Source organism: Molossus molossus, unplaced genomic scaffold (genome assembly GCF_014108415.1).
Source record: "Molossus molossus isolate mMolMol1 unplaced genomic scaffold, mMolMol1.p scaffold_m16_p_7, whole genome shotgun sequence".
Classification (NCBI taxonomy): Eukaryota; Metazoa; Chordata; class Mammalia; order Chiroptera; family Molossidae; genus Molossus; species Molossus molossus.
The window spans coordinates 94,362,342-94,389,018 of NW_023425401.1; the positions used below are offsets into that span (position 1 = coordinate 94,362,342).

General features: G+C 36.4%; 1 protein-coding gene across 6 annotated transcripts in view; it reads left to right on the forward strand.

The window, feature by feature from the left end:
• MKLN1 (muskelin 1) overlaps nucleotides 1-26,677 on the forward strand; it is a 208,495-nt gene that overhangs the window by 119,646 nt on the left and 62,172 nt on the right. For all 6 annotated transcript variants that reach the window (XM_036246258.1, XM_036246261.1, XM_036246256.1 and 3 more), the window contains 3 exons: nucleotides 7,137-7,214; nucleotides 9,546-9,611; nucleotides 22,505-22,617. In XM_036246258.1, the coding sequence (XP_036102151.1) occupies nucleotides 7,137-7,214; nucleotides 9,546-9,611; nucleotides 22,505-22,617 (257 nt within the window). The remainder of the gene's footprint in view (nucleotides 1-7,136; nucleotides 7,215-9,545; nucleotides 9,612-22,504; nucleotides 22,618-26,677) is intronic.

Below are 26,677 nucleotides of genomic sequence, written 5' to 3' on the forward strand. Positions count from 1 at the left end.
TTTTGAACGTATAAAAGAAGCGTGTTATTTCATGGAAAATAGTGACTAAATGTAAGCTGCTCCAGATTTGATCTGGGCTATTTATTGATAACCTAGTTTTCCTGGCAGGGGGCAGTAATATGTATTATAATATATAATAGATTAAATGAGGTTTCTCTTTATCATGTTTCTCTGCAACATGCCACATTTGTTGTTGTTGTTGTTTTTAATATTTATTTTGTTTGCAGTGGTTAGGTGATTTAATATTATAAAATGAAAATGTCAAGAAGGTAAAATAAGAGTTGGATATTTGTAGTGTAGAGAGATGTGAGAAGGCTGGAATTTATGTTTCTAGTTTTTTATTATTATCATTATTATTGATTTTAGAGAGAGAGGAAGGAAGAAGGGAGGGAGAGAGAGAGAAAATACCGCTTGTTTGCCTCCCACACCAACCAGGAATCGAACCCCAACCTGGCTGTGTGCCCTGACCTGGAACCAAACCTGTGACCCCTTGGTGCACAGGATAACACTCCAACCAACTGAGCCATACCTAGCTTTTGTGTCTTTTTTTTTTTTTTTTTAATCCTCACCAGAGAACGTTTTTCCATTTTTTGTTCAGGTAGAGTGGGAGGGAGAGAGAGGAACAGAGAGAGAAAGTGAAACATCGATGTCGAGTGGCTGCCACCCGCACAACCGACCAGGGCTGGGGACAAACTGCAACCGAGGTACATGCCCTTAGCGGGAACCGAACCCGGGTCTCTCAGGACCGCAGGCCGACGCTCTAACCACTGAGCCAAACCGGCCACCGCAGGCCGACGCTCTAACCACTGAGCCAAACCGGCCAGGGCTAGCTTTTGTGTCTTATGTGAAGCCATGATTTCTCCAAAAGAAGAATTTTTTTATTTTGGTTTTGATTTTGTTTTGTTTTGATTTCTTGGTAGAACAGCTAGCTTCACAAACTGGCCATTGATAAGGAACCACTTACAGCTAACAGGAATGCTTCTGTTAAGTTAGTAGTCTGGAGTAATGGCAAACCAGTGTTCCAGAGAAGAATCAAAATATACAAAGCAAACTTTAGCCAGAGTAGCCAGTATCTTAAATCATAAGTGATATATTTCAACTCCTTTTATTTTATTGTTCTTTTATTATAATGAATTTGTTTAATATTGTAGTAGAATGATCTGGTATGGTAAGTATTGTTTCCCAAAGTCTTGTTTTTTTGTGTTTTTTTTCATTTTGCCATGTCTGTTAATATAGTGTTTTATCTTAAATTGCATTTAAAAACTAGTCTATTATATGTGTGTTATTCTGTTATATGTGTATGTATCTTTATTCACATGTAGTCTGAAGAATTGAAAACGTTTTGGACTTTGGAATTGGGCTTTATACTTTTTCCTTTTTTTTAAAATTCTCACCCGAGGATATCTTTAGATAGAGGGAGAGGAAAGGAGGGAGGAAGTGAGGGAGGGAGGGAGGGAGGGAGGGAGAGAGCGAGAGAGAGAGAGAGAGAGAGAGAGAGAGAGAGAGAGAGAGAAAGAGAGGGAGAAACATCAACTTGAGAGAGACATGTCAGCTGGTTGGTGGAGTCCCACACGACCCCGACCAGGGAGGGCTGGGGACCAAACTCCAACTGAGGTATGTGCTCTTGACCGGGATCTAACCTGCGACTCTTTCGTCTGCAGACCAACGTTCTAACTGCTGAGCCAAAAACCAGCCAGGGCCCTATACTTTTTTCTTTACAGTTGTTGGGCATGTTATTTAACTTCTCTAAACCATGATTTTCTAATATTTTCAGTAATTAATGACCTTTGCATAGGTATATTTTAAGTAGTAAGTGAGTTAAACCTTTGTGGTGTCTTCATCCTCAATAAAAGTAATTTCTTTGTTTGGTAAGATCTTTTTTTAAAGTTATTTCCAGATTTGATAATGCCATATCTAAATAATTTTCTTTTTTTTTGCATTCATCTTCAGATAGAGTGGGAGGAAGAGAGAGAGAGAGAAACATTGATGTGAGAGAGACACATCAAGTGGTTGCCACCCACATGACCCAAACTGGAGCAGTGGACAAACTGTGACCAAGGTACATGCCCTTAGTGGGAACCGAACCTGGGACTCTCTGGTCCGTGGGCCGACGCTCTAACTGCTGAGCCAAACTGGCCAGGCTCTTTAGCTTTTCTAATGGTCTCCAAAGAAGAATAAGATGTATCAAAGGGAATTGTGTAACTTTTAGACTAGTGAAGACAAAAGGAATTTATTGGGAAAAGAGGGAGGCAAATTAAAAAGTTCTCAAAACAATTTTTTCAAAATATGTTTTTATTGATTATTTAGAGAGATAGAAGCATCAGTGTGAGAGAAACATCAATTGGCTGCCTCCTACCTGTCCCCTACTGGAGATTAAGCCCACTACCTGGGCATGTGCCTGGAGCTGCAGTTGAACCGGGACCTCTCAGTCCATGGATGATGCTCAATCCACTGAGCCACACTGCAGGCTCAAAACAGTTTTTAAAAATGTTTGCTTAACTGCTTTGTATGAACTGGTATGACTTCTCAGGGTGCCATTATGTACTAAGAATGTGCTTTATTGAAAGTAGGACATTTATGAGCAGACTGTTTAAATGTAAGGGACTTCGTAACACTAAAATGACTCAGAGGAAATGACAACCATGTAGCTAGGAAAGTCGCCCCCCCTTTTTCTATTCTAAGCATTTATTATATACTGAGCATCTCTGATTCTATGCTATTAACTATCAATATACAGGAGAATATTAATTTTATCTATCTAGAGTAAGATCATAATTTCTAATATTTTATGTTTGGAGTGCTTAATATTTTAAATTTTGTAAGTAATATCTTCTGCAAGCCTGATTATAAATCCTTTGGACATATTTGGGCTTTCTTTTGTCCTTGTTAAAACAAGCTAACGTCCCCTGGCTGGGTTTGTACCAAAAGGTTGTTTGTACCAAAAGGTTGCAGGTCTGATTCCCTGTCAGGGCACATACTTAGGTTGTGGGTTTGACCCCAGGTCGGGGCACATATGGAAGCCAACCAATTGATGGTTTTATCTTACATCAGTGTTTCTCTCTCTCTCTCTCAAAAAAAAAAAAGGCAATAAAAACATATCCTCTGGTGAGGATTAAAACAAACAAACAAAAAAACAAGCTAATGTCAGTATACAAAGTACTGCTTATGGAAGCATGGTTATGTCTAGTGAGCTGTGAAGAATAGACATTTCTGGGGTAACAAAAGATGTGAAAAGGCTTAAATTGGTAATAACAATATGTTACAGAGTTTTCCCAAGGTTGAGAAAAGAGTTATTTTGTAGCTTTTCTTCTGGTAATTATAGTGTTTGATGCAAAAAATCCAGACAAGAGATAAGTACAAAGAAGAAACCCCCAAATCAAAAATTACCCTAGTCTTGTCAAACAAAAAAATTACTCTAAACTGTTTGGCATCAGTGTTGTATTTTTTTTTGTATCCTCACCCGAGGACATTTTTTCATTTTTTGTTCAGATAGAGCAGGAGGGAGAGAGAGAAATAGAAACACTGACGTGAAAGGGACACATCGAGTGGCTGCCACCCGCACTACCCAACCAGGGCCAGGGACAAACTGCAACCGAGGTACATGCCCTTAGCGGGAACTGAACCCGGGTCTCTCTGGACCACAGGCTGATGCTCCAACCGCTGAGCCAAACTGGCCAGGGCAGTGTTGTATTTTTGCAATCTGTTTATCTGTGTGTGTATTTGCAAAATTATTTTATAAAAACTATATAATGTTTGAGAGTTTTTTCACTTTGAAAATTACTGTATTTTCTTAGGACAGTTGTGTTTGATAAAAGAAAAAGAGGACAGTTGTGTTTGATAAAAGAAAAAGAGCATGAAGATCTTGATGGGTAGAGTATTTGTAAGCTTTTCAGTTAGTAAGAGTGGGGCTAGGATTGGTTGAAAAAGCAATTAGAGACTTGAATTTACCTGCAGTGTTCAGAATGACTTAAGATCAGTGATGGGATCTTTCATCTGATTAGAGCTGTTTCTATGATCAATCCTTTTGCATTTATAGAAGAATTTTCCCCAGTGGGATTGTGATTTCTCTTTCGGAGTAGTCACAGAAGGTTTAAGGAAAAAGAGGAGATACAGACTTTTCTAAGATAAACATAAGGTGTAATCAGCCAGATGTACATAGTTTCAGTAAACGTATTGGTTCTAATAATGGTGAAATTCTAGTATGCCTGAATATGGAATGAACTTCAGGACCTATTCAACTCTTAAACACCATTTTTTCAGATAAGGAACTTACTTGACTTAACTAAAGTATTTATTACTTTTTTTTTTTTAATCTTCACCCGAGGATACTTTTTCCATTGATTTCTAGATAGAGTGGAAGAGAGGAAGGGAGAGAGAGAGAGAAATGTCAATGTGAGAGACACATTGATTGGTTGCCCCCTGCATAACCCTGACCTGGGTGGGGGATCAAACCCTTAGCCCTTCAGTCAGTAGGCCAACACTCTAACCACTGAGCCAAACCTGCCAGAGATGAAATTTATTACTTTTCTAAATTTTTATATTTTTGCTTTGTATTTTAAAAAAATAGTTTTATTGATTCTTAGGGACAGAAAGGGAGAGGGGAGAGAGAGAGAAACATTGATCTGAGAGCAAAACATCAATCAGCTGCCTCCTGCACACCCCCTACTGGGGATCGAGCTCTCAACCTGGGCATGTGCCCTGACTGGGAATTGAACCAGGACCTCTCAGTCCATGGGACGATGCTCAATCCACTGAACCACACCAGCTGGGCTGCTTTGTATTTTTCATGTTTGCAATTTGCTTATCTCCCGTAGTTTTCTACTCATTTCTATATAGTCCCATCTTTTACGTTTTTTTCTCTCTAGTAGCCATTATGTAGAATTAGTGTATATTTTAAAATTATTCTTTTTTGAATAATTTTATCTCATCTGTTTAAAGTTTTGTAAAAAAGTTTTTAACATTTTTTTTGTTATTTTTTACACTATTATAGATGTCCCATTATTCCCCCACTTTGCCCTTCTCTACTCCCAGCTTACCTCTGACCATCACTACACTGTTGTCTATGTCTATGGATTATGTATATATGTTCTTTGACTAATCCTTTCATCTTCTTTCATCCAGTCTCCCCTCCCAGGAGTATTTAACTTTTATATGCATTTCTCAAAACTGAGTAACATTTAATTACTATGTTTTATTTTTATATAATTATAAATTGTAATTAATATTTTTACTATAACCTTATCTTTACTATTATTAGGAACCCCACAACATTTTACCTTAAATAAGGATTTCCAGCTCTTGTAATGGGAAAAGAGTATTGGTTAAAATAGGCTGAATGGGGCAAGAACTGTCAGAAAAGCCCATGGAGAGTAAATTATATTATAGAAACTCACTAAAATAAGTTGTGAATCTATTTGTTCCTCTTACTTTAACAAAATATAAATGCTAATTTATGAGTACTAATTTTAAAAGGAGAGAAGAATATTATAACTCTTTTTATAAGAATTTTGAAAAGTCCCAAAGGCAAAGACAAAGAGAAACTAGAGTATACGGATGGAAGTTCCCATTAAAGCCATGAAAAGACTTGAAAGTGGATGGGTGTGGTTCCAATTGAGCTTCATGTTTACCCAGAAAAGAGATTAGGGCTATTTCTGTGTATTACATAGTCTCTGGCGAGTATACAAATCATGGCGAACAGACAGTTTTATAAGTTCTTTGGGAAAGTATTTACTTTCAGTGACTAAGGAAAAGGGCAAATCTTTATTCAGATTGAAATCAGAGTCAAATGAAAGAATTTATTGTAAAGGTAACTTTATAAGTTATAATTTATTTGGGCTCCTATAAAGGAAAACCCTAGTTTAAAAAGTAAGGAATTATTATATCACGTAATAAGTCCACAGGTAGTTTTCGTGGTTGGTTAGTTCAGTGATCCAGTTTCTTTATCTTTGTCTGCTCTGTCATCGTTATAGAATTGACTTCATTCTCATACTTCTACAGATTGACTAGCAATTGTGTATATTGCATACAGATAAGAAAATTTTGAGAAGAATAAAAGTAGATTTTTTTCTTCTGTACATCTGTTTAACATCTAGAAGTCCCCCCAGAAAATCCTCATGTTTCATTAGCCAGTATGATGTCCCATATCTTTCTTAATCTTTGTTGAGGGGCATGGGATTAGGGATTGATAATTATTTGGGGTAGAATGGATGTGTGGGGAGTTCAATCTCCATGACCATTATAGTAACTGGTGAACAACTCCTCTTAAGTACATTAAGAATGTATTGATGTGTAATATTGATTAATAGATGTGTGGTTTTGGTTAAGTTTCTTAATTTCTTTATACATTTCCCCATATGTAAAGTGGAGATAATAATGTCTTGTTCATCAGGTTGTTTTTAGATTTAAATTAGATGCGTAAGATAGCATGGATTCTAACATTTAGTAAATATGCAATAAATATATTAATAACTGTTACTATTATCTTTATATAGTTTTATACTCAAAGAAAACTATAAGAATTGAATTTTCACTTTAAAGGATTAGTCCCCCACCCCCAACATATAAGGACCTAAACCAAAGTTGTTGGAGCTTCCACTTTCTTCTCTACTCCCCTTGATTCTAGTGATAAAATGGGGAAAGCATAGTAAGTTTAATATGAACTGCCATTAAAACAATTTCTTTACATGGTTGTGTCAGCTAATACTTTAATTTTTATATTAGAGGTAGCATAGAGACTGAAGTGACACATTTTATGAAAATGTACTATTGAAATAATGACATATTAGTAATTTCCCTTTATGTAGGCTTCTACAGTTTGTCTTTTTTTTTTTTAAAGAATTTATTTATTTTTAATATGTTTTCATTGATTTTTTTTAGAGAGAGAGGAAGGGAGAGAGAGAGAAAAACATTGATGTGAGAGAGAAAATCCATCGGCCACCTCCTGCACATCCCCTATGGGGGATTGAGCCCACAACCCGGGCATGTGCCCTGTCCGGAATTGAACCAGGACCTCTCAATTCGTGGGACAATGCTCAATCTACTCAGCCACACCAGCTGGGCGATTTTGTCTTTTTTGCTATAATAAAAAGTATAAGCTGGTTAAGGTATAATTCTCTCTCATTCTTTGATATTTGCAGATGGCTTGTTCAATCAGTATATCAGTCAGCAGGAATATAAGCCACGATGGAGTCAGATCATTCCCAAAAGCACCAAAGGTAAGCCTACCTTCTAGGTTGTGGATGCTTTTGTTGTAATGTCTCAGTTTCATTTTTCCCAAGGTAGCTCAAATTTCACAGTGCTCTGTTAATGAGAAACTGGTTTTAAAACAAGACGTAGGTTCCTTAGCTAGATGGCAGACTTAGTTTATTATATTAAATTTTCCTTTTAAACCTTTTTGGGTGGTTTTTACATAGAATACCATCATAAACTACTTTTATAGAGACACTAAAATTATTGGCCATTGTGTTGATGCCAAATGTATTTCTGAAAAACCTTAAGTTCTGTAAAATTGCTCAGTAAAGCTAATAGGGCTTGTGAGAAAAGTAGAAATTGGGCATACCATTCTAGATCTATGGAACTTTATATCCAGATACTAATAAAAACGAGAGTAGTAATCCTAATAAAAATAAATAATATTAGTATAATTAAGTCTTTGTAGGCACTTATATTGAGCATCAAAATGAGTTTGGAGCCTTAAATCCTGGGGCTCATGCTTACTTCTTAGAACTGTAGAACCTAGAGGGCATTTGCTTCTAATAAAGACTGTTTTAATCAAAACTTAAAGTCTGGTGTAGTCTTCTTCATTAACCTATTTTTTCAGATGAGGAGAGTTTTTGTCACTTCATCTGCACTCACTACTTTGCCAGATGGCTAACATAGTAGAAGTGTTAATGTAACTACTTACATGAAAGCAAGGCAGTTCTATAGATACTCAGCTTTTTCCTATGGTCATTATATATATATATATCTCTCTATATATATATCTCTCCTCACCCGAAGTAGAGTGGAAGGGAGGAAGAGAGAGAGAGAAACATTGATGTGAGAGAGACATTGGTTGCCTCCTGCACAACCTTGACCAAGCTGGGGATCAAACCTGCAACCTTTTGGTCCTCAGGCCAACGAGCTCACTACTGAGCCAAACCGGCCAGGACTGGTCGTCATATATTGATTGGTGGGTGAGGCCTTCACTAATTGTGAGAAAGCTTTCTTCTGTTAGTGTTAAACATGAATATACTGTGAGCTTCCATAATTTCTGCATTTATAGGAGTATCATTCTCCTATTTTATCAGTTATATGTGAGGTAATTTTCTTCAAAGAAACATGTTGTAGCAAATAGAGTATAACTATGTATTTGAAAACTAATGGATTAAATATATAAAATACAAGCATACCAACAATAAATTTATTTTAATGTTTTCTTAATCTGTTCTTGCAAGTGTCATTACAGACTGGGGGAATAAGGAAGAAAAGGACAAAACTTCAATGATAATGAACTGAAAACTCTAAAACTAACTGTTAGAAAGGAGAAAGAATTTGCAGAGAACCTTTGAATGATTAGCTCTTGAGTACCATAATAATGAAAACTTTAGTTTTGCATCTTATTTTTTATATATACAAACTAACATTTTAGTCTTTTTCATAGTACCCCTGTGAAATTAGTAAAAAGTCGTATGTTTTCTATTTTACAGAAGAGGAAGCTAATACATGGAAAGTTGTTAGCCAAAGTAATATATTTCAATTAATGTGAGAGTTATAAAGAAAACCTTAGGTTTTCTGGTTTATATCAAGTAAGACATTAGAATCCTGTAACCTGATGAACCTTTGAAATGAAGTTCTGTCTTCATTTATATAAAATTTGGTATAAAGTAAGATAAGATATGTTTAGCAATAGTTTTCTCCTACAGAAGTTTGAAAATTTCACTGATTATATTTAAACCTGCCTATTAAGCTCAGTGATGGAAATAACAATCAAAGTAAGCAACTCTTATGTTTTCTCAGTCAGTACTCATATAAAATAGGTTGTCTATTATGTGGGAACTGTTTTCTGAAGTACTGACACAAAGTTAACACAATAAAAATAATTATCATTAGTATAAAACTTGATAACATCTTAGTTTTCAGTAGCCGGTTTTGTAAACTTTAAAACTGTCCATTCTACTTATCAGCTATGCCTGAATTATAGACCTAATATCTAATTCTGTAATTGTTTCCCACTTCACTTTGTCACTGCAATAGTTTAGATTTTTCTTGTCTTAGGTTTTTGCGGAATATCCCATGTCTTTGATGATTTATGGCATTGGACATAAATACATTGAAAATAGCTTCCAATTGCATTAGTAGCCTGAAAGCAATTGGAAAAAAGAGCAAGGTAATAATTATAAACATAGCTATGAGTCATCTTATTTCTTTTGAGTTCTTTTATTTAGAATTGAAAGAATAAGTGCAAGTTATTTTTACTGCTCATTACAGGCTAATGAATAAAGTTATTCTGGGTTTGTGGTGGTTCTGTGTTACTCCTTTAAAGGAAAATATTGTTTCTACTTCAGGTGATGGAGAAGATAACAGACCAGGAATGAGAGGGGGCCATCAGATGGTTATTGATGTTCAAACAGGTGAGGGATACTTGCAATGGAAAGCAAATTAAAAAAAATTTATACGTTTTAAAATATCAGGTAAACATGAATGTACTTCTTCCCATTAATTACAAAGTTTAAATGTTATTACCCATAATCAAGTAGCAAAGAAAACAGGCATTAGCCACGGGTATAATCTAAACTAGGCAGTGACCTGTGAGAGAGAAGAGGCTGCTGCACAAATGAAATTAGATAACTTAAATGTAATGTGTAGCTGTGTGTGTGTCTAGTTTTGTTTATATTTGATTTTCATAGTAAACTGACATATTTCTGGATTTTCAGTGCATTTATATTTTAACACCATACTACGGGAATTATAGCAATGAAGGAAGCAATATATACATACATATGTGCACATAATATGTAGATGTATATAGATATACACACCCACTACACATATCTTAGAGGGAGAGACTATCAAATTAGGTAACTTAAGTTTGGTTGATCTTTTAATTGCTAAACACTATGAATAATTCTATGAATAATTATGTAAGTTATTCTTTTTTGCTGCCTTTTACATTTTCTATAATTTGGTATTGAAATTTTTTCTTAGGTTCCTAAGGCTAGGACAGCTTAAATACCATTATATTTAAAGGTTAAAGCTAAAATTATAATAGGTTTCAAATTACCATCTTGAAAAGCAAATAATATCAAGAATTTACTTCATTATAATTTTACTTCATTATCTGATTTTAGAAAATGTTACTAGAGTGCCAATATTCATCCAATCATAGTGCTTTAGGAATAAATAAGTTGACTCATAAAATAAGAATAAAAATTATTCAGTGTAGATAATATAGACTAATTAATATATTTTCTCAAATATTTTGTAAATAACAAGAGAAATTATAATATTAAAATTAACTGCTAAATTTATATAATAACCTATGAACTTGTTATTAGGGTCTCTTTGGAAAAGGTTCATTTCAAAGCATAGGGATTTGCTTTTCTGATCTTGGCTCCTCCTCTCTTTCCTCCCACAGAAACAGCTTTGACTCAGCTGTAGAGTCTTAGACATCTTTTTTTCCTACGTAAGGGTCCAATAAATATGCATATGCTTCTTTCTTTTTTTTTTTTCCTCACCCAAGGACATTTCTGCATTTATCTTCAGATAGATCAGGAGGGAGAGAGGGAGGAAGAGAGTGAGAAACATCGATGTGAGAGAGACACATCGAGTAGCTGCCACCCACAGGACCCCAACCGGGGACAAACTGCAACCAAGGTATGTGCCCTTAGCAGGAATCGAACCTGGGACTCTCTGGTCCGTGTGCCAATGCTCCAACCGCTGAGCCAAACTGGCCAGGGCCATACACTTATTTCTTTAGGAACCAGCTTTATGTACAAATGTTTTTTAATCTAGAAAAAGTGAATACTTGATGAAAATAGAGATAAAAAGTTGTGTTTAGATTGTCTCCAGTAGTTTTTTTTTTCCTTTTGAAAATATAATGGAATCCATAAGGCCTTTGTTATGTCTGGGCAGTAGTTACCAGTGGTTTAAAATTTTGTACTTTAAAATGCGGTATCAAAATTTGTATGATTAGTATATAAGTTACAGAAAATTTTATTCACCAGCATTCCTCTTAGAAAGGAACTATTTATTTGGGAAGGTGCTTTAGGGTACAAGGTAAAATGCTGAGGGGAACTGATTATAGAAGGAACTATTCTTTGCAGTATACTAAGGAGAACTTGCTTGTTAGGACCAGAGAAAGGGATCAAGAAAAAAAACATAGAGATGAATGGTAATGGAGCCAGTGAATGGCATAATGCCACACTTGTGACATGACTCTTTTGTCATCAAAAATCTTAGAAGCTTTCTCTAATAAAATTGAGTTAAGAGTGTGTTTGTGTGTGTTTTGGGGGTTGAGTGGGATAGGGTGGAGGAACTGGTGATGCAATTAGGCTTGGGGTCCAGTGTGAGTGCAGCTTCTGAGAATTCAGTTGTCTGGAAGCAGAGAGAAATGTAAGGAAAGATGTCCTAGGAGAAGTCATAAAAAGAAGTTTGAACTTTCACAAGACTCTGCAATTGTGTTTTAGGTTAAGTTTAAACAGGTGTCTAGTTCTGAGAGTGGGTAATCCAGGAATCTGCTATGATCAAGAGAAAACAAAAGTAGTAAAGAAAAAAACCCAACAACAACAAAAAACACCATTGAAAAGTAACTTTTATATCTTGGCATTCCCAATCTTTGTTGTTGTTGTTATTAATCCTGAGGATATTTTTTTCAAGGATTTTTAGAGAGAGTGAAAGAGAGGGAGAGAGGGAGACAGTGAGGGAAACATTGATTGGTTTACCTCCTGCATGTGCCCCAAATGGGGCTGGGGTTGATCCTGCAACCAAGGTACATGCCCTTGACCGGGAATGAAACCCAAGACCCTTCGGTGCGAGGGCTGATGCTCTAGCCACTGAGCCACGCTGGCCAGGGTGGCATTCCCAGTCTTTTATTTCAGCTAACCATCTATATTCCTGTCACCGTTCTCTATCCTTTTGGTATTTCAGTGTTTTCTTAAATGAGGCTTTATGAATGGATTTTCAAGGGGCCCAGGATACTCTTGAAATGATGTGCAACATTTTTGTGTATGCCTTTGTGGAGTTTATTGATGGGGGGGCATTGCCATATTTTAATTTATTTTTATTTATTTATTTACCTATCTATCCTCACCTGAGGACATTTTTCCATTTTTGTTCAGATTGGGGGGGGGGGGGGGAAATTGACGTGAAAAGGACAAATTGAGTGGCTGCCTCCCGCACGACCCCATTGAGGGCCGGGGACAAATTGCAAATGAGGTATGTGCCCTTGACTGGAGTCGAACCCACGACTCATTGTTCTGTGGGCTGATGCTCTAACCGCTGAGCCAAACTGGCCAGGGCCATTGCCATATTTTTAAAGAGTTAAATACGTCTATGAACTTTTGAAATTTTGTGGTAAATATTGCTGACCTGGGTATTCCAATAAAATTTCTTACTCAGCATAAGTATTCAGTGTTGAAATAATAGTGTTACGAAGTAAAACTGTTTCTTACCTCTCTCCTCTACTCTTGGCCTCCCCTCCACCACAATTATTTGTTGTTAAATCCGAGGTATGTAAAGAAGAGAGTAACAGGTGATTAAGTTAGAGAGGTAATGAGGGGACCAGATTGTATTGTGTCTGAGAGGCCCTTGTAAGAATTTTAGTCTTTATTCAGAGTGAAATGGGAAGATGTTGGCGATTTTGAGAAATGCTATGAACTGACTTTGCATTTTAATAAGGCAAGTTGGGTGAAGGGCAGAAGCAGAGAGACCTTTTAGGAAGCAGTAGCTCACCAGAGACATGGTGATAGCATTGGCTCATGCTAGAGTGGTAATAATAATGTTGATAGTTGGTCAAGTTCTGGGTGTATTTTAAAGATATCATATAGAGCTGATAGGATTTGCTGATGGGTTGGATGTGAGGTGTGAGAGAAAGGAGTGAAGGGTGAATCAAGGTTGTGACCTGAATGATTAGAAAAATAGTAGCCATTCCCTAAGATGGTAAAACAAGAGGATCAAATATGGTGGGTTGTTCAGCAACTTCATTTTAGATAGGTTAAGTATGGGATGCCAGTTAGACATTCAAGAAGGTGTGTCAAGTTAGCAATTAGATATATTAGTTTGTATTGCATCTGAGAGGCCCTTGTAAGAATTTTAGTCTTTATTCAGAATGAAATGGGAACAGGTCCATGCAGAATAATTACTTCCCTCTGTATTTACATAGCACTTCGTTCATACTGTCATTCTTACTACTGTTTTAGAATTGTTTGTATAGGTGTTATGTATCCCATTCTTTTCTCTTCATTTCCCCCCTCTTCATTCTCCAGCCCTAGTGATCTTATCCTCATGACGGGGAAGGGCAAGGCTCTTGCCTTATTTATTTTCTTGACTACAGAGCTTAGTATGTAGATATGCATTAAATATTTGCTGAATTGAATAAAATTTTTAAATCCATTATCCTTCAAGTGGAAAGAAAACTATTTATTTGGAAATTGTACCTGATATTGCTGTGAACCTTGATGTTCATGATGTCATTTCTTGTAATATGCTGGTATTTTTCTGAGGTGAATTTATATAGTTGGTTATATTCTAATATATTCACACTTTGTGATGTTTCTGCTTGTTTTATTCTAGTATATAGATTGTGCTTTCTTAAAGCTGTAGTTATCATTAGCTTGGGATGTAGGTGGAAAAATTAAGTTTTATAGAGCTTTGCATTTTTTAGGGTAACATTTAGTGCTTTCTGAATTTAATTTGAGAACAAGAGTAGAATCTGGGATATACTTGGAATTTTTTCTCTAGAAATCCTTCTATTTCTATTATAAAACTATTAAAGCAGAATTTACCAAGATGCTTTCATATACTTTAAGTATTTATTTCATCATGTATTTACCAATGCACTTTTTTTTTCTTCCTTTATTGATTTTAAAGAGAGAGGAACTGTAAGGGAGAGATAGAAACATGGATGAGAGAGAACATTGATTGGCCGTCTTCTGCATGCCCCCCACTGGGGATCGATCGGGCCTACAACCTGGGAATGTGTCCTGACCAAGAGTTAGTTGAACTGGCCACCTCTTGTTGCATGGATCAATGTTCAACCACTGAGCTACACTGGCCAGACTACCAATGCACTCTGAATCAGGTTGATCTTAACCATTTTCAAAGAGACTGTATTTTTTTGTAAATATTTTAATTTTTATTTTTTATCCTCACCCAAGGATATTTTTCTATTTATCATCAGAGTAGGAGGAAGGGGGAGTGGGGAGAGAGAGACAGGCAGACAGAGAGAGAGAGAGAGAGAGAGAGAGAGAGAGAGAGAGAGGAACATCATTGTGAGAGGAACACATTGACTGGTTGACTCCCACACGACCTGGCCAGTGCTGGGGACAAACCATAACAAAGGTATGTGCCCTTGACCGGAATCAAGCCCAGGACTAATTAGTCCACGGGCTGATGCTCTAATCTCTGAGCCAAACTGGCCAGGGCTAAATATTTTAAAGAACCGTTTCTATTTCAGTCTTACTTACATAACAACCAAATACAGTGTTTGGGGGTTGAGTTCACGGGAGAGGTGCCGTGTGTGTATGTGTATGACATAACTAGGTTTGAATCCTCCTGACTTTTTGTTTGATCTTGAATGAGCTATAATAATTTTGATTAAAATGGGAATGATAAATTGTTATAATGAGAGTTAAAAGAAATAATATATTTTATATGTAAAGTATATATTATTTATATAATTTATATTTTTATATGTAATACATTAATATGCAGTATATACTGATTAGTTTTGTGATTTTTGACAGAATCTCACAGTGGAAATATTTTTAAATAATTTAAAATTTTGAAAAACAATTTAAAACATCTTGAAAAGCAGTGAAGGAGAAAATAACTTACCCAATATTATTTTGGTATATTTGTTTCATCTGTTATATATATTGTCCTAATTTTAGAAAGGAAGGGAAGCCATAAGAATACTTTTTTTTATCCTCACCCGAGGACATTTTTGCATTTATGTTCATATAGAGCAGGAGGGAGAGACGGGGGAAGAGAGAGAGAGAGAAACATTGATGTGAGAGAGACACATTGAGTGGTTGCCACCCACACAACCCCAACTGGGGCCGGAGACAAACTGCAACCAAGGTACGTGCCTTGAGCGGAAACCGAACCTGTGACTCTCTGGTCTGCCGGCCAACGCTCTAACTGCTGAGCCAAACCGGACACGGCTGTAAGTATACTTTTAAGATTTTTAGAAAAAAATAGTAAACCCCATTTAAGAATTTTGTTGATAAGGAGTAGGTAGGGTTACTAATAAAGAATGATTTTCCCAAGTAGAGTTTGAAAAACCTGGAAGTTTAATCTTCATGAAGTGGTGCCTAAGTAGTAAAATAGAGTTTAGAGAAGCCCAGTTGTTATTTTAAGTATGCATTTTGAAAGTTTCCAGAGCCAGGGCTCCTAATCTGTTGAAGTTATATACAGAATTTTATTTGTATGTATATTTTTCTGGAAGATAATCTATGAATTCAGATCATTAAAGAAACTCAACTCAAAAAATTAAGAACACTTTCACTAGGGTAAAACTTCATAAAGTTCATCATATCTTTTTCAAGTGGCTTGTATTTCAGTGCAGTTATTGCTTTGCACTGTTTCATGTATCTTGCTTTCTTAGATATTACAAACTTAATAGTACCTACATTTTCTTTTCCTTTTTTAGTCTATAGTTTTTATATTTATTTTGCTACAGCTCTAAGAATAGAGTGACTATTTTAAAAAGTATATGATGACATAAATTTTACTATTTAATTTTCAAACCTTTCTTCCTAAGTAAATTCTATCATTCATACCATGGTAGAGAAGGAATGTAGTATTTTGTTCTACTGGATGTATATGTCAGTTTTATTGATTATAATCCCTGTACCTGACACCTCTCTAATTACATGCTTCAACTCTGAATTGGGTTTCAGCTCTGGGGAAAATGAGGTATACAGAAAGAGAGAAAAGGCATGTCTGTTTTGTTTCAAGGTGCAAGTCTGTTCAGATGAAAATTTAAATATTCATTCTATTAGAAAGTTCTTTCTTATGTAATTCTCACTGAATTTTGACAACTTATGGTACCAGCCTTTTTAACTCTTTCAATCAGAATAGGTGATAAGACCTGGGCAAGGCCCCAGTATTTGGTACCTACAAAAGGAGTTTGAGGGGGTGGTGCTTGTCACTTGGAAGAGCACTTCTGTGGAGATCTGTTCCTTTGGCTATTCTCTACCAATGCTATACAAGTCCTTTTTTTTTTTTTTTAAGGTTATACTATTCCACATAATTGATTTGGTTTTCCTTACATTCCTTAAAGAAACCTTTGAAGGAAGTAGGTAAAAATGGGTTTTGATTGTGAATTACAAATATATTCATATGGCTATATTTCTGTAGCTATACATTATATGAATCTTTTCCTTTCATAAAATTATCACAATGGAATTCTGTTATATAGCATTAATTAAGAATATAATGTATACTGTCATAGGCAGAAAATACAACTTTTTAGCAGAGAAAGTAACTATGTTGAATTCACTAAAAAGATGAGTGTCTAGATAGTTTTTTAAACATAGCTCTATCTAAGAATATACCTCCATTTTAAAAGGGAGGTGTATGAGTCTGAGGAATGGGGTAGTCCCAGAGACGTGGAAGTGGGGTACAGACTGACAATCTCCAGAAGAGGGAGTGGTCGGGGAGAGATAAACCACAGGACTTATATGCAGTATACACGAACAATGGACATGGACAACAAAGCTGGAGACAGGGTGGGGAGGGTGGGAGAGGGGAATCAGTGGGGAAAAAAAGGAGAAACATCTGTAACAAAAATAAATTAATTAATAAAAAATAAATAAAAGGGAGTGTATGCATACGGTTGATATCTATCTGCTGGGTTATGCCAGTTCAAGGAAATGGCTGAAGCATATAAAATATCTTTCCCCTTCTTATTTATTACTCTCTTCAAAATTTCTTATGTCCATTTAAGGTCTTCCTAACTACATTTTTAGAAGTATTAAACTCTTAAAGTAAATACTCTCACAATGTTTAATTTTTATCTTGATTATAAATATGTATTTCTTAAAACTTTTTTCCACTTGATTTTTTTTCTCTCAGTGTCTATATTAAACTTAAGAATTAAGTTAACCTCCTTCACAAGCCTGTTAACCCTTCTCCTACGTCTTCTGTTTGACACATGAATTTTGTCTAAGGTTGAGCCCACGCTGTGTTAGTGCACAGTATTTGTATTCTATACTATTTCAAAGAGGAAAAATGAATTTAACTACAAAATAGTGTGCCATCTTTTGGAGGATAATGCAGTCAGCACAGTCTAATTTATCCCCTAAAAATCAGAAGGGGATAGATATCGCATTTGGACTCTTAAAATAAAAAGCCTGCTTCTTTGTGAAAAATGGTGTGAAGACACTGCTGTGTTAACATTTCCTACCTTATTTTTAGTGTACATAAGATATATAGTTTAGTGTTGCTGGTACTTAAGGATGTAGGGTTTATTCAGTACTGGTACCAAAAAGACCTGTACCAAAGAATATGGTTGAATTTTAGTTTTTGTGGCCTGATTAATGATAGTTTATTGATTGGTTGATGATTGATTCATTTATAGTCTCTTAGAATGAAATTGGTTTAAAATTTTGAACATAGCTCTTATTGGTCAATTTACTTCCAATTCCTTTCTTTCACTCCTTTTCATTCAGTTCCATATGCTGCAAGTTGAGATCTGACCATGAGATTTTTGCCTAAAATCTTTTTTTTTTTTTCTTTATTGATTTTAGGGAGAGGGGAAGAAAGACAGAAACATCAATGAGAGAGAACATCAATTGACTACCTCCTGCATGTCCCACTGGGGATTTGGCCCACAACCTGGGCATTTGCCCTAACTGGGAATCAAACTGGTGACCTCTCGGTGCATGGGTCGGCGCTCAGACACTGAGCCACACTGGCCGGGCTGCCTAAAATCTTTTGTAGCTATTCCAGTCTGTGGCCTCAAGTTCTTCATTGAACCCCTTCCATGTTCTGGCCACTGCCTGTTGGTTGTTTTTTTTTGTTTTTTTTTTAAGTTCTCACCTGAGGACATTTTTGCATTTATCTTCAGATAGAGAGGGACGAAGAGAAACATCAATGTGAGAGAGACACATTGAGCAGTCACCACCCACACGACCTCAGCCAGGGCCTAGGACAAACTGCAGCAGAGGCACATACCCTTAGTGGGAACCGAACCCAAGACTCTCCAGTCCACAGGCCAATGCTCTAACCACTTAGCAACCAGCCAGGGCCTGCCTGTCTTTTTAACCTCATCTACACCTACTACCCTTTGTGTTCTTTTAAATTAAACAGTACATTTATTCATTATACAGTTTTTACCACTTTGCATGCATTATTTAAGTCTCATAGTTGCTTTATGAGATAAGAGCTGTGTACCATTTTAGAGATGTGGAAACTAGTGGTTAAGGAACATGGTGGTGATCATACAGCTGTGGTAGAGCTGCAGTTCTGTTCAAGATCTGTCTCAGTGTAGAGCCCATGTCTTTTAAAACACTTTGTTTTTCTGTCTCTGTACCTTTATTTTATGTATTTATTTTTTTAATCCTCACCCAAGGATATTTTTACATTTATCTTCAGATAGAGTGGTGTGGGGAGAGAGAAGCAAACATCGATGTGAGAGAGACACATTGCTTGGCCACCTCCTACAGGATTCCAACCAGGGCCCGGGATAAACCGCAACTGAGGTACATACCCTTGACCAGGAATTGAACCTGAGACTCTGGTCTGCAGGCTCACGTTTTAACCACTGAGAAAAACCAGCGAGGGCTGTACCATTTTTTTTTTCACTCTTCTTTGTCCTGCATTCTGTCAACAAAGCTACTTTGTGCTGTTAATACCGCTGTTACCATGAAACCTTTCCTGGTTCAACCAGGTATACCTGCTTCCCTCTTTTGAAGCCTCATGAAGTTTTTTACCTTTCTTTTGGCACTTAGCTACCCTGCAATCATGGTGATTTATGTACTTGTTTTAAAAATACGTTTTTATTGATTTTTTTTTTAAGAGGAAAAAGAAGGGAGAAGGAGAGAGGAAGAGATAAACATCGATGTGAGAGAGAAACATTGATCAGTTGCCTCCTGTGTGTGCCTCAACTGGGGATTGAACCTGCATCCTGGGTATGTGCCCTGACTGGTAATTGAACTGTCAACCAGCTGAACCACACCAGCCAGCTTTATGTACTTGTTTTATATTCTTGATTTTACTGTAAGCTCCTTAAGGATAGGAACTATGTCTTTTTAAAAAAAATTATTCTCTAAAGTGCCTTGCCAAGCCTGGCCAGTGTGTCTCGGTGGTTGAGCATTGACCCATGCACCAAGAGGTCACCAGTTCAGTTCCCGGTCAGGACACATTCCCAGGTTATGGGCCCAATCTCCAGTGGGGGGCATGCAGGATGCAGGAGGTGGCCAGTCGATGTTCTATCATCAGTGTTTCTCTCTCTCTCTCCCTCTCACTTCCTTTCTCTCTAAAATCATTTAAAGTGCCTTGCCAGTTCAGATTAGTAATAAAAAATATTGACTTAACATTCCTCTGAGTGCTGGGAGAAATGGATAGCCTCTATAGCCTATTCTCCTTTAAGAAAAAAATAGAGAGGGCTGCTGCTTGAGGAGGATTTTACTATCCCAGGGATGTACATGAATTGTTATATAACCTATAAGCATGAGAATGGACATTCAGTAAACGAAACTACTACCCTGTTGCAAATAATGTTTTCTTTTTCTTAACTTCTCACTATAGTTCTCTCTAATTATTTCTATACTCTTTAAAAGTTTCTTATATATACATTTAATAATACTTTTGCTGGTATTTTTTTCTAGATAATATTTAATATCTGAATGATTTGAATTAAATAATTAGGTGATTTAATTAAAATTTTGTTATGCATTTCATTCAGGTATGTCATAAGGTCCTGTTTCTGTCTGATTTATTCAGTTTTACTATTAAACTTCAACTGGGACCATGAAGTATTCATGGACAAGAATGACATCTTGGATTAACTCCATTGGGATGCTTGCTCTGTGCCAGATTTTATTTTGCTCAGCTATCAATGAGGCTGTTGTAGAAATGTGGGTTTTCTTTGCTGTGAGAATTTATGCGTACAAAGAGACCTGCTTTTCAGAAAGAACATTGAGAACCCAGAGTCCAAGAGGAAGGGTTATTAAAGTTAATGAACCAGGATAACCTTATCCAGAGGGTGCCCAGAAACACTATAAAACGAAAGGTCAATTGCTATTGCTATTTTGGTTATATAGCCCCTCCCTCTCCAGGCTTCAGAATTTAACAGGGTTAAGTGTCTTTATAGTGAGGCCTTGGCAAATAATTTTTAAGGCAGATGACAAGTCTTCAATTTTTTTCCTTTAAAATTATATGTATCTGGGCATTACTTGTGTGCCATTTGGAAAACAGAATGTTACTTAACTCATGATAATGGATTATTTTGTAGTTCTAGGATAAGACAATTTTTAATAGTTTAATTTCCATTATTTCACATTTGTGCAGAGCCAGTGTTCTGGGTACTGAGTTAGACATGGAATCAGGCACAATAGTACTGTTTTTATTGCATCTGTGGTACATAGTAACTACAAAGTATTTTTTATTTCTGTGTTTTTATTTTTTTTTAATCCTCACCCGAGGACATTTTTCCATTTTTGTTCAGATAGAGTGGGAGAGAGAGAGAGGAAGAGAGAGAGAGAAACATCCATGTGAAAGGGGCACATTGAGTGGCTGCCACCCGCACAACCAACCAGGGCCGGGGACAAACTGCAACCGAGGTATGTGCCCTTAGCGGGAACCGAACCCGGGTCTCTCTGGACTGCAGGCTGACGCTCTAACCGCTGAGCCAAACTGGCCAGGGCTATTTCTGTGTTTTTAAAAGGTAGAAATACTTTTCATACTTGACAACCTTCAAAATGTTTTCATGTAACATATCTGAAGAACTTCACCACAACACTGAGAGTTTTGTAGATTAAAAAAAAAAAATAGAACCAGTGAGTTTAAGTGATTTGTCACTGAGTTAGAACTAGCACTCATTCCTGTTCCAGTGGTCTGTTCTTATCTAGAAGTATATTTTGATTTCCCAAGATTCTTGGGGCATAGAATGGTATGTTTCACTTAGAAAATTCACTTAAAGTTTGAAATTATGTGACAGTATGAGAGAAACCTCTTAGAAGACAGCCCAACTTTATGAATGGCAAGACTTAAATGGTGTTACAGTATTTCCAAGTGCACTTTGAATTGTAACCCTTTATGGTGGGACATAACTTAGGTGACAGTCTCCTCGTACATAGGACTAGAGCATGTCAATTAGAGAGTAGATGGCTTTACATGTTCCCTGTACAGTCTTATTTAACTTTATAAAAAGTAATAGCTGTGCTTTTATAACCAGTAGGCATAAGACATTTATTTACGGGGGGGGGGGGGGGGGGGGGGGTTGGAGAGGGAAGGTATTTGAAGAAAGGAAAGGCACTCATTATATAAAGAAGAATGAGATGATGATACACATTGTTATGTATAAAGATTTTCATTATTTACTGAGTAAGCAATCAGTTTTGTAATATACTAGATACTTCAGAGTTAGAGGATACCAAATTCTCAAGATACCTACAATGACTGGAAAGTTGATTTATGAGAAGTTAAATTTACCTCAGTATATATGGAAAAAATTTCTCCCAGTTTCCATGGGAATACCAAGGCCATATGCATCACTTTATTCTTAAGATATCTAACTTTAACTCCCAGCTAATTATTGTTTTTGGTGTTGCATTAGAAAGAAAACAGTTAATATGTGATTTCCCACCCCCCCCAGAAATAGCTAGATGTCTTTATGTTATATTTTATACTATATATTTCTCTGGGCTTTCTTCTCTTTTTTGTTTCTTTCTGCAGTCTGAAGCTACGTTATTAAGATGGTACATATAATTTTTTCGTGGGCTAACACAGAAACTCCTACATTAGCTGCACATCAGATTCACCCTGGATACTTTAAAAATATAGATTCTTTTTATCGACGGAAGACCTATGGAATCAGAATCTTAGGGAATGCCTCCTCATTGTCTGTATTTTTATAAGTCTCTCAAAGCAGTGGTTCCACAGCAGCCTTTCCATATACTTATGTTTAAGAAATCATTAGTCTGAAATACTTTGGAATGTTATCAATTTAAAATTTTTAAGTTTATTTAGATGTACCTTCTTAAAGGATCTTAGAGACAACTGGCTAGGTCTGGGTGCTTAGACTTATATTTTGTCCTTAAGTTTTATCTTTTTACACATATTTTTCTAATTTTCATAGAGACCGTTTATTTGTTTGGTGGCTGGGATGGAACACAAGATCTTGCTGACTTCTGGGCGTACAGTGTGAAGGAGAACCAGTGGACATGTATCTCTAGAGACACTGAGAAAGAGGCAAGTTCTCAGACTTTTCATCCATTAGTATTGCAATAGGGGTGCGGGTGTATACTTCTTTTTCTAGATAATTTGTATTCTTTTCTAATGTCTGTCAGCAGTGATAGCAGAAGTTGTGGTAACCAAATTTGGCTTAAGTACTCTTGGATTCCAGCTTTTATGTGTGGTTCATCAACTACTTGTACATGAACAAATCTATCTTACAGATATAAAGAGAATTGGGTATCTAATACCATTTAGTTTTTACTACTTTCCTGGAAATTTAACTGTGTAACTGTCTTTTTTGTCATGTTCCTGTCACCTCTACTCTTGTTTCAAGCATTCATCTTATTTTGAGTTCCACTGGAAAATTGTGGTTTGGATGTCTTCACTATCTCACTATTTTGGTCCCTCATTATTTGACTAAATGTTAGGTTTACAAATGATATATATTTTTACCTAAAATTGTATGTATGTATTTGTGTGTGTCTATCTGTTGATACACATATCCATAAAGCATTTCCATAGTGAATAGTATGGCTTGGATTCACGACTTTGAATTAAATAAGTACATAGTTAGTTATACACTGTTATAAAGCAAAAATTAATTCAGTTTTTTGCCAAATCTTTATAGAATTTTTTATTGTACCTTCTGTCTAAGATGTTTCAGATTATGAGGTTAAAAGTAAACTGTAATAAAACAGTAGGAGCTGCAAGTGAAAAGTGGGAGAAAAAGACCTAATTTAAAATCCACTGATTTCATCTAGGAAGGCCATTTCAAAAAGATCTGGTGCTATGTCTTTAATCCCAGGATACTGAATTCTTTCCTTATTTGTGTGTTCCATGGATTAATAACTTTATTAATCATTCGTATCTTTCTAAAGATATCTTAAAATTCTAATTTCTGTTTATTATTCCTGTAAAAGTATGTAAAAATGACCTTTGTTTTTCAGTATTAAAGTGCCATTTTCTGAAATGATTATTTTTATCCTCAACAAAAATAAAGGCACCTAAAAAAAAAAAAACTAACTTTTTTCTCTTCAACTATTTTAAATGTAGGTTGATTACATCTGTAATTATTATTATTGTTATTATTATTTTAATCTTCACCTGAGGATGTTTTTTTCATTAATTTTTAGAGAGACTACAAGGGATGGAGGGAGTGGTGGGGTGGGGGTGAGGGGAGGGAAAGAAAGAGAAACATCAGTGTGAAAGAGACACATCAATTGGTTGCCTCCTGCACGAGCCCGGACAAGGGTCAGGGATTGAACCTGCAATCCAGGTATGTGCTCTTGACCGGGAATCGAACCCGGGACCCTTCTGTGCTTGGACCAATGTGATAACCACTGAGCATTTTCGACCAGGGCTACATCTATGATTATTCTTGCAGTAAGTCTAGGATTTATCGTGAAATCCTCCTTCGTATTCATAGAGTGTATTTAATTAGTGCCTAAGTTCCAACACTTCTAGCACCCATACGCATTTCACATGTCTTTTTGGCATTAATTTCAACTTCATGGTTTCTTTCTTAAACATTTTTGCCTCGCCCTGGCCGGTTTGGCTCAGCGGTTAGAGCGCCAGCCTGCGGTCCTGAGAGACCCGGGTTCGGTTCCCGCTAAGGGCATGTACCTCGGTTGCAGTTTTTCCCCGGCTCTGGTCAGTCATGCGGGTGGCAGCCACTCGATGTGTCCCTTCACATCAATGTTTCTCTCTCTCTCTCTCTCTCTCTCTCTCTCTCTCTGTTCCTCTCTCTCCCTCCCACTCTACCTGAACAAAAAATGGAAAAATGTCCTCCGGTGAGGATAAAAAAAAACAAAAACAAAAAAAAAATATTTTTGCCTCTATTGTTGACCCCATATCTATTTTCCATTCATTACTACAGTCTTTAGAAAACATATTTGGTCATATGACACTCCATGGGCTCAAACCCCATGGTTAACTTAAGTTCATTCAGTTATCTGTTGTATTCTGTTTCATTCAGAGCTTCAAAAAACTTTAGTGGCAAATAATAATAAACATTTATTTTACTCAAAGGTTTACAGATTGTCTAGGTCATTTTTTTGGTTTGACTGGGCTTGTTCATGTGTTGGGAGTGAGCTAGTTGTCAGCTAGTGCAGGATAGCTTCTGCTGTGACTACTTGGCTCTGTTCTAGGTAATTGCTTACCTTTCTGTTGGCTAGCTGGGACTTGTTCTCATGCCAGGGGCAGGCTGCAAAGGGGATGAAGTGGACCTGAACATGCCACCAAATTTGCTATTGTCCCATTGACCAAAGGAAATCATGTGACCAAGTCCAGAGTCATGGTATAGTGAGGGGTAACCAAAGGGCATAGATACAGGGAAGTTGGAATAACAACAAAGTAATCAGAATCATAAAAGCAATTTATCTACCTTAATTTTTTTTTGCTTAGAGTAAAAAATTCAAAGTTCTCATCATGATTTGGTTCCTGTTTCCATTTATAGCTTCATCTCCTGACTTTGAATGCCAGCCATACCTATAGTTGCTGGAGTTACTCAACTTTCTCATCTGTGTCCTTGGCAGTAGTTTTTTCCCATGCACCCTGCTTTAACTTAGTAAATGACTACGTATTCTTTAAAACTCAGATCAAAAGTTCACTTACTCTGTGAAGTGTTCTTGTCTTCTCCACGCATAATTAGAAGCTTTTATTTTGGTGTGTACTTTTAATGCCTTATATTCCTTGAATGAGTGGTTTGCATTCCTGTGTTCCTACCTAGACTTTGAATTCCGTAAGGCATAAATCATATACTTACTCTTCAGTGAGTAAATAGATGATATTAGTTAAATGAAAAGTTAATGGTGGAGAAAGGAAAGGAATGATAAATACAAAATTTAGGAGGGTGGCTATTTGGCAGGACGGGATTGGTTTACATAAGATTTCAATGGTAATATTAATGTTCTATTTTTGAAGCTGGGCATGGTTACTACTTTTATACCATTTATATATGTCATAAGTAATCTTTAGAATGTAATTAATATTTTAAACTTATATTGGAAAAACTATGCATTATTTTAACGAGAATATAGTTTCTGTTATTTTGAAGTCTATAGATATGTGGTCACCTAGTGCTGGAGTTTAGATTTATTATAGTTTATTATTACTGTTCTCATATAGATAGACTCCAAAACTACTTTGTTGATCTGTCTATGAGTCGAATAGTAATATATGGCCCTACCATAAATGCTCATCCCTTCCAAAATTGAGATTAATATTTCATTTATTTAATTTTATTTTGTAAACCAGTGAGGACAAGTTATTGTTTGATGATACCCTGGGGCATATGTTTTAAAAGTATGATATACAATTAAAAAGCAACATTAATTTAATTCACTTAAATATGTATCTAATAACACATTTAAGAGATTGAAAGAATGGGCCCAGCCGGTGTGGCTCACTGGTTGAGCTTTGATCCATGCACCTGGAGGTCACCAGTTCGATTCCCGGTCAGGGCACTTGCCCAGGTTGTGGTCCCAATCCCCAGTGGGGGACATGCAGGAGGTGGCCAGTCAATGTTCTGTCTCTCATTGATATTTCTACCTCTCTCTTCGTCTCTGTCCCTCTCTCTTCCTCTAAACAAAGAGAGAGAGAGAGAGATTGAAAGAATGGGGTGGCTCAGCTCTTAAAGAGAATAATTATTTTAAATGTGCAAGTGATATTCAAGTAAGTTTTTTATAGGTTCAAAATGTGTTTTGTTTTTTCTGTCTTTACTGATTTTTAGAGAAGAGAAGAAGGAAGAGGGAGAGGGAGAGAGAGAGAGAAACATTGATGAGAGAGAACATCGATTGGCCACCTCCTGCATGCCCCCTGCACTGGGTATTTGGCCCACAACCTGGGCATGTTCCCTGACCAGGAATTGAACCAGTGACCTCTTGGTGCGTGGGTCGACGCTCAGCCACTGAATCACACCGGCTGGGCCAAAATGTATTTTTGTTTCATTTTACATTTTCATAAGTCTCTTTAATATCAGACTAGTGGAAGACAGCTAGATTCTCATACGTGCTGCTTCACTTAATCTCTTGCAACATTGTTTTGTGTGGACCATATGAAGTAAATTGGATCTCAC